Source organism: Glossina fuscipes, unplaced genomic scaffold, assembly GCF_014805625.2.
Source record: "Glossina fuscipes isolate IAEA_lab_2018 unplaced genomic scaffold, Yale_Gfus_2 0, whole genome shotgun sequence".
Taxonomy (NCBI): domain Eukaryota; kingdom Metazoa; phylum Arthropoda; class Insecta; order Diptera; family Glossinidae; genus Glossina; species Glossina fuscipes.
This window is the reverse complement of record NW_023998414.1, coordinates 20,329,824-20,342,167: the sequence shown is the minus strand read 5'-3', so window position 1 is coordinate 20,342,167 and position 12,344 is coordinate 20,329,824. Positions and strand designations below refer to the sequence as shown.

Here is a 12,344-nt window from a genome sequence, read left to right as displayed (position 1 = left end):
ATCTTTTACCGTTCGCGCAGCGCGATATTAGAATGCATTGCCACCGAGTCTGAAATCTTTTGATGATTCCTTGCCCAAGTTTAGAAGTTGACCACATTGCCCTACTCATACGTTACATATTGTTGTTGGTAAGAATTGCTTATTACAGAGTTTATGGAGCAAGATGACTACATTAGCGGACATCTAGTTGACTCGTACACACACTTATGCTATAGTTCCTTTTTGCACATGAAATAGGTCTATGGCTTTACATTTACTTAATAAATAAATAAAATAAATATTTGTTCGTATTTTTTTTTTTTTTTTTTTTTTTTGCTCACTTTTTTTTCCCTCTCTCTGAGACGCAGAGTAATGATCGTGGATTCATCAATAGCGTTAGTTCGAAAATCAATCAAAAAAAATATTGCTTAGCGGACGACATAGTAGGTTGGTAAGCGCCACTCTTATCCCCCAAACGTGTTAACAATCTTCTAAGGTGCAAATTTAAGTTAACGAATCACTTTCTGAACTGATCTACGCTTGTCTGTCCACCCTATTTTATTTTGTTCAAGCTAGAGGTAGAGAGCAATTCTTAAGATATTTTGATGGACCAGACCATCTTTTCGACTATTTCCCATATAACACCTTATTCGGAAAAGCCATTGTACGTACAATTGCATTAAACATAGTGATCTAAGCGTTGGCCAACAATAATGTCTTTATTTGTTTTTGTTTTGTGTGCTTTTTAAATTTTGTTGATAATACTTGGAGACACCACACGTTAGAGAATAGGAAATTTTTTTCTCGTCTAAGAGATTCCTATAATATATCGCATGATAACTGCTACTACGATGTTTATCTTATAGACATTATGACGATTTCAATATTAATCGATATTTTAAAGCGAAAGAAAAATCCTGCCCTCTTACTAAGCGTATATCTGCGTATAAATGTATATGCTTATGATATATATATATATATATATTTTGTGGTTTTTATTATATTGAATTAAGATTAACTTCTAAAATGCAAATTCAACAATTTTGTGTTTTAAAGCAAAATATGAAACTAAAATCGATAACATGTATGGGTGGGAAAGATCAAATATCTTCTGTTTTATTAAAAAAATATATATATACATATATATATATAGGCAACACATTAAACTGAAAGCTAATAAGTAATAAGATAAGCAATATAAGAAGCATAACTTCTTACTTAAGATGTGAAGAGCATCCTCTTATATCAGATGACAATAGTGATTTTGAGGGCACCTTTATTACGACATATGGTGATTAATAATTTAACCATACGTGCTGCGCCTTTGTGCTTATTTGTTTTTTTTTTTTTTTTTTGAACGCAAGTGTTATTATTTCGAAAATTTTTAAAGAAAACTCTTGTTACAGAGCAAAAATTCTCGCATCTCCGCAATCAAAATTTGTTGCTTTTGTTTATTTATTTAATTTAATATATATTGTTTTTTTTTTTTTTGTTTTTTTTAATTCATTAATTTGAAATCTTACTTTACTTATGCTAGCGTATTACATTATCTTTTATTTTTTTATTTTTTTTTGCATTCCAAGTAAGAATACAATTTTCAAGCAAAGCTTAAGAAAAGTAACGAACTCTTTAATAATAATTCTTAAAATGAAAACAGGATAATGACAGGAAACTATTAAGGCATAAAGAAAGAAAACAATCAAAAACTAGAAATAAAAGAATATTCATATATAAAGGATATTCAATTAAAAAAAAAAAAAAAAAAAAAATTCAAGAAAAAAAAAAAGAGCGTTCACTACTCTCCACTTCTTCTCTTTCGCTCTTCTTCCCCATGCATACATGCATATAACGACTAGGTAAAGCAATTTGATACCCATTGAAAATTTTTAAGGGATACAACAAAACAGGAACTTGAAAACATAACCATGAAATAGAATGGTTTGGAAAGCAAAAAACTGCAAATAACATTAAACATATGTGTATAGATATAAGCACCCTTATATAAACGCACACACACACACACACAAACACACACATAAACACAAACACAAACACAGTCATACATACATACACAACCACATTTCGTTGAAATGGTTGCTCAGTGCGCACATGAGTACAATATGAATATCGTTCTTAGCCAGTCAGCCAGGCAAATAATCAAGCTGAGCTGCGCATATGTGCCCATCGTTCAACTTATACAGCGCACATCTGTCACTTATTTATTTATTTTTTTTTTTTTTTTTCTTTCTTGTTTTCAAATTGTTACCAAAACACTTCTGTAAACAATAGGGACGGCGACAACACGAGATAGGTGGCAGCTATGATGGTGGTGTTTAAGTAAAAGCAACAACTAAGTAAAAATGTAGAGGAAAGCATAAATTTAATAACGGAACATATTGAACGTAAAAACAAAATATTTTACTTGGCTTAAATGTTGTTTTCTTTTTTTTATTTTTTTTTTTTTTTTTTTTAAGAATAGCGACATGTTTTCGGTTTTGAGTTGAAAAAAAATCAGAATACATTTTCGAGTAGAGACTACCACTTGTTTATGTTCAAGGACATAGGTTGCTGAAGGCTAAGAATTTCTTGTAAAGAAGCAAATGAAAAGACTAGATTGGGCCTGAAATTAAAACTTGGACACCATTCACTTGAGATGCAATTAATCTTCTTCTTTTTTTGAAAAGTTTCACTTTTTTAATTGCAAGCGCTTGGCTTCAATGCTCTCCTGGCCACTGCGTCTGCGCCATTGGCTTGAATAACTTTCAGCCCTTCGTCTAATTTTTAAATCCTACAAAGTATTCTTGGTCAGCATAAAATTCTGAATCGATTTTAGCATGCCCTTCTGCCTGGTTGTCCGTCTGTCCGTCTATCTAATGTCCATTGTAAACAATTAAACTTGGCATAAACATTGAAAATTCTTGCATGCAGGTTGGTCTTAAAAATGGGCCAAATCGATCGAAGGACACGCCTACAATACCGCGTAAACCGACTTTAAAAGAAATAAAAAAAGTGTTTTTTTCATCATTACTCATAAACTATAGCAGATAAATGTATAAAAACTTTCTACGCATATTCTATCGGCGATACTGTAATCCTTGTAAAAAATGTAAACAATCGACCACGCTTACCTAATATAATAGTGTCTCAAAATTTAATATCTTTTTCAATACCTATATAATGCGAAGGAACAAGCTTCAAAAATCTCATAAAGTTCGTCTGCTCAACTATGTAGTATCTGTGGCAAAATTGAAGAGCCCACCTTCTAATTTGCAAAAGAATTTGAAAGTGAAGATTTTAAAGGACTTTGAACCTCGACGTACTTACTTTTGAAACTAAAAGTTTATACTGGGTAGATGTACACACAATTTTGAAGAAAAATCTAAAGTAAGTGTAAACGATAATAAAATTTTGGAGCATATAATATTTGATAGGAGCCTTTAACTTTTAACAAAGTCGGTTCACTTTGTTCGCAGCGCAATACGCAGTGAAGCCTCGCTAAAAGGCAAAATTTTCAAATATTAAGAAACTACAATTTGTAACAGATGTCAGCATAGGTTTCAAGTCTTCCTATTACCAAGATGCGCTTAAAGATAGATACTGTTAATAACTACAAATGTTCTTGAAGCTATAATTTTGTACAGGCGGAAGACTGTAGTTAGGAGACAGATCTTAGGAGAGAAATAAATACCATAATATCAATATTCAATTCCGCATATCGAGGGTGAGTATGCGAACCATAAGCATTAAGACTCAGAATTGTAAATTAATTAAAATTCTCTGCATACAATCCCGTCGACCATGATGGTACAGTTTCAAGCAACGGATAACTCCTTCAATTCTTACTTCCATTCAGATGCCTACGACAGACTTGAGTTTACGTAACTCAAAATCTCAACTTAATATGGTCATTATGAGACCTTCAGTGAGCGGCATCGATCTTATCAAAAGCAAAATCGTAAAATGTCCCTAAACTAATCAAAATTAAGTATTTATTAGATAAATATATTAAAAGTTCAGATTTTCAAAATATAATTAAGATATCGGTAATCTTAGGAAGAACATATATTAAGTTGGTTTGGATGTATGTAGCAGTAATCCCATTAAATAGGCTCAGCTTTTGTTATATCACTTTCTCAATCGACTTAAGCTTGTCTGTCACTCTGTCCGTTTTGCTTTCTGGTGCTCAACGAAAAAGTCGCAATTTTTGAGTCATTTTGATGAAATTTGCTACACCGACATGTTTTGACTCAAGGACGAACGCTATTGAAAATAGTTCGGATCGTGGCATTATTTCAACTACTTGTCATACAATACCTTATTTTGAGAAGTCGTTACATAATTAAATGTACGATGGTGTAACGTAATTAATGATTGACCGTGCCCTAGTATGGTCTTTTCACTTATTTAATCTTTTTTTAATCCTATCAATAACTTTTCTGCTACCTGTTGAGGCTAAGAAACGTTGCTGTTGTACGTGCACTGTAACGTTCAGAAATCAAAAACGTATGTGAAACATCTCTAATTTTCTGTTTCCTTACTGTTTGCCATTTAATCAATTGTCGAGTCTGGTGAGGCACTCGTAAACATTTTGTGAATTTATTTCGACTCAAAAGCATTGTCATAGCATCCTTTTTGAATTTTGCTAAATACAATTAAATCTTTATTGGCATTAACGCACTGATCGTCTTTTATTAGGTGCGATTGTCGGCAATACCGCTTATCCATAAGAGATTTACATTTACCAGTTAACATTAGGTTAAGCACAATGAATTGTTTGCAGAGATAATCGTGTATTGTTTGTAGGCTTCTTAAAAGCAGTTACTTGCACTTTTGCCGATAATCACTAAGAGGACCAAATTGATTTATTACTCAGGCATTTTTCCATTTTTCTAATATGAACAAGCAATCTGGGGATATCTGCAGATATATGCATGTGACAAACTGACGGTCAAAAATAACAGAGGAAACGGAGAGGAGGTAGGGAGTTAGTGACCGTAGCCTATGGGCAGCAGTGTGCCCAATCAATAAGCACTAACTGTAGCTACGAATAAACTGAACAAATCTGACTTGAACCCGGGAACAATGACTTAATAGTACTCGGCTGGTCATGCGAATATATGGCATATAGAAGACGCTTAAAATTATCACACAAATCTTTATGGAAAATATTTTTGTATAAGAAAATAAGAGAACTTTCTTATAAGAATATTTACAAGTTATGCATTAAAAAGGAAAAATGATGTACGAACATATACCATAAGTGTCGTTACATACGAATTATATAACAGTTTACGAGCACTTAATTGAGATATCAAAATAAATGTATTTTAATTAAATATTATTATTGTTGTAATTATTTCGTTGATTTAGTGTTAGGTTAACTGGACAACATTTTCATATATACATACATATATGAGTGTGTCTGCCGGGAAAATGTTCATAATGTTTGGTGAGAAATTTTTTCTTCAGGTGTTTCTTCAAAGAATTCATTCGGTTTTTTTTTTTTTTTGTTTTATGATATAAAAAACAAGACTCATATCTGTCTGTGGATTTTTATACACGATAATTAAATTATTCCCATCAAAATTTTTGTATAAGTATAAAAGTGCTAAACAACCGAAAACTGAACTTTGATAAGAGGAAAAAAAAGCAGGCAAACCAAAACCAAAAGAGCGTTTAAGTCTAACTTAAATTTTATCGAGATATATATATATATATATACAGTATAGTATATGTTTATAAAGATAGGCGAGCCAACACTTATACGTATGTACATATGTAAATAGATACATACGTACATACATATATAGATAAACACATAAGACATGAAATGCAAGTTCATATTTAAAATTTACTCTTACTCCTATAGCTTCCAATAGTTCCCCAAGCCACAACAAAAGGCATAAATGCTTTTTTTGTAACTGGAGATCGTTTCAATCATTTAATTGTGAAATTGTTTATCCAAAAAAGAAAAAAAAAATCATAGACTACTTTGAACACTCGGCACTACATCCATAATGGTTACAAACCGAAGTAAATCGAAGCGTAAAGGCCTCAGTCAAACACTCATGGAGTGTACGAAAATTAAAATCAATATAATCCTATATTATGCGGATAAAATCGCAAACCGGGTATCACAATTGATACCGGTTTTTGATCTAGATAGCTAGCCTTGGCCTCCGTCTCAGTCTATCACCACAAACTCATCTAGTTCAACACTTGTTTAATCCATTTTTTTTTTTTTTTATTGCAATTTCATATTTAAGTAATTGTAAGAAGATATTTCAAGCACATATCTCAGCGAAATTCCAATGAATATTTTTTATATACTTTAAACGGAGGCAGTGGCGAATTTGCAGTGGCATCTTGAAGAAGATCCCATCCATTGAGGTCTTTGTCGTTATATCGAAGAATAATTCATTAAGCTTAAGAGAAAAAATTATTTCGTTGCACAGGACACAGCAAATGGCAATACCGACGATCCTAAACGAAAATGTTTAGAGGGAGTATTGCACAACCGGTACACAGCGATAATAATCTTTGCAATATTATCTTTGCGATTGAGTTACACACCACAACAAAAAAACAGTAAAAGTTTTTATTCGATTCCGACTGGTTATCAAACTTTTCCCAAATTTAACGTAATCACAAAGTTAATTATTTCGATCCAATGGTGAATGTATTTCTAAGAAATTCTTATACACGAATTTCGAACACTTAGAGGTTTTAGAACTGTGCAAAATTGCTTAGACTGAAGATGAGACGTGTTACAGCAGAGGCTGTTCTTCATTTAAATGGGCTTCAAACTTGCTTGAGCTCCGATCCTGGCTACTGGCAAGTTTGTGCGCTAATTTTCTTACAAATGTTAACATTGAACTTTTCAGGTATGGCTCTCAAAAGCATGTAATAGCATCGCTTTTGATCTTTGCTAAAGCTGAGACGTGTTACATGTTAAGTAAGCCTATTCCCGACTTAAATTGTGCAGCTTTGAAGTGAACTTTCAACTTATTCAATTATGACTATTTGCAAACTTATTCGCCAATTTTCTTACAACCTAGTGACCCCGACCTATTGATGCGGCAATAGAGTTGTATGTTTTCCCCTAAATTCGAAACTGATCAACTAGCCGTTTTTTCTGTTGCGCTACAACAATATGCTCGACTCATCTAATATTATTAATGGAAAAATTAATTACTTTACAAGCCACTTTACTTTCACACAACTTTAGAGAGGATGCATCTATTTCACGGTCCACGTGAAAACTCTATGAAAGCAAAATGAAAGTCTTCAACTTCTTATTGCACTGAATTCCTCGAATTAATTTTGAACAGTCTCGCCACGTGGGCTTTAATGCTACTTACTACGTTTTGTAATATCTTTCTGTCCCTGGCACAAGTATGTATCACAAAAAAAAAAAAAAAAAACCAAACTTTTTCAAATATCCTTTAGAAAAGTAAACAATAAAACATACCGGCATTAGACGGAGGTTACTGAAGTTACTGAAATATTCAGTTCAAGTATAATTGATATAAATGATTTGATATTCAAGTAATTTTTACATTATTACTTATAAAATGGAGAGAAGTACATCATAGTAATTAATTAAAACAAAAAAGTAATTAATTTTTCTTTCCATAATCATTGCGTGTTTATCCTAATCGTAATTCCAACTTCATTTAGAAAGAAAATCTAGAGTTCGCTCGTACGGTCTAATCGCTTGCATTCGGTTTTGAGTGGTGCACGACATCAAAATTAAACCTCTCAAATATGTAATGCAAGCAAATAGATAAAATAAATAATTTACTTATCAACTATTGACAATCAAATAGTGTTCAGCGCTTTTCCTTTTGTAACTGAGAAGATGTTGTCATGCAATCAATTCGCTTTTCAGAAAAAACCTTGAATATGCAAGGAGCACGCGCTTAAGTTAAGTATTCCAAAAATTTACATCACCGCCAAATAACACACATACAAATATAAAATATAAATATCAAGCTTTTACTCCTCGTAGCAAGCAGCTATACAAATATATATATATATATACAGATTTAGGGAAAAATTACAAAATTTATATATCATTACATAAAAAAAGTTACTTATTGTTTAGTAAACATTTTTGGAGATAGCGGCTGCCCAGCAGCCTGAAAATAAGAAAATAAGTTGAAAATATTGCTGACATAGTAAAAATGTATTGAAATTAAAATTAACTCCATGCATTTCATTTCATCTTGTTCCCCCGCAATTAAGACTTCATTCGCAAGACAAGCGCTTTAGGGAAATTATGCATTATTTGCCTTAAGAACTATTTGATAATTAATTGATATTTAAAAGTACATATATATACGGATAAAATCATTTAACTTCTCGTTATTAACTCTCTAGCAATAAAATATGATGTCTTGTTCACAAAAATCTTTTATTTATTATAATGCGAAATTCTAACAAGTGGTATAGAAAAGAAAAGAAAAAAAAAAAAAAAAAACGAAAGAGTTAAGGCATTATTTTGATTTAACCGTCGGCTCCGTAGTTTACATTTTGTAAGTATTATTTATGTATTTATTATATCTCTCGAAAAATGATTATTTTCTGCTTATTTCGTTTTTATATTATTTCCTCTTTTCGTAACCTTCCTGCGTCTAAGTGTAAAAAGAAATTCAAACAAAGAAAAGCCAAAAAAACAAGAGCACAAAAAATAGCAGACAGACACCTGTCTATACTCCGAGGTACATAGCGAATGCATAAAACTACGCCTGCGTACCAACATATACAGCCTGACTATCCCTTCTCTCTCTCTCTCGCTCTTTCTCACTAGATTTACATTAAATATCGATGTATGCGTGCCGTCGAACGCCGAGATTTCTCCCTGTGGAAAAATAATCACTAAAATCTAAAGGATGTGTTTCAGTTTTCTTTGTGCTTCATTTCTCTTTCTCTTTTCAAGCTTAGCTTTCATCTCTTTCTCACACTTTATTTGAATCGTATATACGCGAATCAGAACCAATGCTAATATGAATTTGAGAAGGAAAAAAGCAGAGAAAAAAAAAAAAAAAAAAGAAAAGAAAAGAAAAAACAATTCGAAAAGATATAGAAAGAAACACGAACCGTAACAACAGAGTAAAGAAGAGTTATTATAGCGTATATATATATATATATATATATATATACACGTATATGTATATATATAGTGTAAAAATATGAAGGAGAGAAAACAGAAAACAAACGGCACTGAAAATCTCTAAGGTGTATTCGTTTAGCACAGACAAAGGGAGTTCAATGTCTGTATCTCTTCTCTTAACATAGTCCGCTCGCTAACGATATTATGATAATGGTGGTGATGGTGGTATGTGTCTCGGCTAAAACCGATTTTGCTTGTGAAACAATGTACAAAGGAATTATTAAACACACGCTACACTTACACATCCATACACGAACACCAACATACATTATATATAACCAGACTACTAAAAATCTACGAGATGTTGGTATATGCAGAGAGACAAAGCAGCAATTGAATAAAAAAGGAATCTGTTTACGTGTGTATAACTAAAATTTCAACTCGCTGTGTTAGTGGCTGACTTATATACATATATGTATATGTGTTTGTATTGCATATGTCGTTTGAGTTTTTATATGATCGATTAAACTGAAAGATTGAATTGCTGTAGAGAAAAAACAAAATGGAGAAAATATGATTTCAGCATTTCGAGTGTAACAGAAAAAAAAAAAAAAAAAGGGAAAAAAAGAAAAAGCTCTCACTTATTGAATATATATGCATTTTTATTATTATATATTAAGGCACTTACCCGCCGCATTTATAATATTAAATAATCCAAATATAATGATAAAATAAATCAGATATTTTATCCAAAATATATCCGATTTGGCAAAGGTGTGGTTTTTAACCAGCAGCCACATTGTAATCCAGTTTTGTGGCTAACACGTAAAATCCAGAATTCCAGAATGACAATAAATTCTCAAACACTCCCTAGAAACTTTTGTGCTTATGTGGCCGTGGAAAAAGTTTTCTTAAAGTTGTTTTCCAATTTTATTAAGAGTTTGCGACAAATAATGATTTACATTTTTTGTAAACACTTTTTAAGCTCGCTTTTTATTTTTTATGATTTATCCTCAAAGATCACTTTAGTAAGCGGGAATTTATTTATCAATTTTTTTTTCCAAACTTTACGTTTCTTTCAAATATCAAAGCGCATTTTTCACTATAATACATATATATATTTTTATATATATATATATATATATATATATATATTTATTTTTTTATTTTTTTGTATATGTATATATATATATGTGCGTATATGCAAACATTCCTTTTATGTAGCATATAAATACACAAAAGAATCCGCAATATTTCTTTTCTTGGTCATTTAACTTGGTTCGAAATACCGCCACTGCATTCACTGCGCTATGTACAGAAAATAATTTTTTTTTTGCTTTTTTGTTTTTTATTTCAGGTTTTATTTCTTTTTGTTAGTTTGCTTCGTTTTCATTTGGTTTTTCTAGTCATTGCTTCAAACTTTTGTATAACTTTGTCATAAAAGAGCGTTAGTTATTGCCAATGGCTTTTTCTTGGTAATTCTTATATCCGTTTTCCTTTCGCATATACACTTCACTACTCTAATTCTTCTTCTTTTTCTTATTCCTCTCCTTTTACTCCCTTTCATTCACTCTCACCCTCTCTCTCTTTCTCTCTCGCTCGCTCTTTCTCTCTTTTCCTCTCTCTCTCTCTCTTACATTTTTTAAATATGCATATTTTTCTTAATTTTATTTATATTTTCATATTATTACAACAATTTTATTATATTCCTTGCAATTTTTTCATTTAAATATTACAAAATAAAAAAAAAATAAAAAAGAAATTGCCCTAAATTAATGTACAAAAGAATAAACACGCACGCACACATTGAGCAGTGCACACATAAAGTTTGTTCTTTTTTTATTTTGTTATTTAAAAATTTTTCCCAATTAAAGAAATGCAGAACCACCGTTTGTCTCTTATGAAACATAAACCGTCGTAACGCATGCGTATTATCCTAATGCGTCTAAACCAACCAAACACTGACAACTGACAAAATTATACTGCGATAGACGCTCAATTTGAATTCAAGCCGAAGACCGAAGACAGAGATCAGCATACAACATATTTTATTTATCTTAACTCATGGCTTAGCTGCACTGAAACTGTGCTCAGTAATACCAATAAGAGCGCATTAAAAACTAATTCTCTCTTTCTCTTTTAATTTTGTTATCGATAAAAATAACAACATAATTAAGATTTTAAGAGAAATAATCATTTGATTCTGTTTTTATAATAAATAAAATTCAACACATTTAAGACAAACAAAGTTTGTAAAAATTATTTAATAATACAATCGAATTTGATAGATAGATAATTTTATTAAACCAACTATCTATCCTTCGATATCTCACGAAAATGAAGGGAATCTTCAATAAAACAAAAAATTAATAAATTTAAAAGAGATAAGGAAAGCTGGGACTCTCTTAAAATTATTATTAAGACCAGTAGGAATACCAAGCGAACAATTTTCGCAAAATTAATTAAAATTAAATCTTTCACAAATAATAAACAATAAAACTTTATAAACAAGTAACAGTGCACCACCTTCACGTTAGATGAATACAGAGAAAGAGTTTATGGAGGGAAATAAAAGTAGATAAGAACTAGATAAGAAATAATCTCTTCATTCTTCTTCCATCTGTTCGCCTTCAGGACCAATATATTTTTTTAGTCTATCATATAAGTTATTTTACACAAATTTTTTGAAATACCTACTTGTTTAATATCTATTCTCGTCAAAAAATTTATTCAAGTTTGGAAAGCTATATAGTCCGTAGAAGACTAATACAACTCAATATGTAATGCGCTTTATTATATTATATATACTAAAGCCTTTGAATTGCCCTTTGTAATATGCACATATATGTGCCTTGTCTTAATAAAAAATGTTTTTCTTAAGAATTTTTACATCTCTAATTGATCAAAAAAATCGTGTAGTCATCTCTTGTTGCCGTTTTCCCGCCTTGAAGGCAATCAGGGGAAAAGGATTCTTTTTAAGTTAAAAAATATATTTGACCATTCTTCGGATGCTTACTGCAATTCTGTCGTTCAAAGTGACAAAGTCGAAATTTTGGACGATCAGAATAGTCTCCTTGCTAAAATCTTAGATGATTTTAAGAAATATTTAGCCCATTTAAAAGGAACCCAAAATCAAACGAAAAGCTAACAAAGATGGCACATTCTCTGACGAGTACTTTTGCACATACAAATCTTGAATATGCTATCTAAAGGGTGTGTGTGTGCGTGTGTGTGTGTGTGTGTGTGTATG

General features: G+C 31.2%; 1 protein-coding gene across 1 annotated transcript in view; it reads right to left on the bottom strand.

The window, feature by feature from the left end:
- LOC119644794 (neurogenic locus Notch protein) overlaps window positions 1–10,205 on the bottom strand; it is a 68,669-nt gene extending 58,464 nt beyond the window's left edge. Inside the window, exon 1 of the mRNA XM_038044531.1 lies at window positions 9,783–10,205. Coding sequence (XP_037900459.1) covers window positions 9,783–9,894 — 112 coding nt within the window. The 5' untranslated portion in view covers window positions 9,895–10,205. The remainder of the gene's footprint in view (window positions 1–9,782) is intronic.
- Between the last annotated feature and the right edge of the window lie 2,139 nt (window positions 10,206–12,344).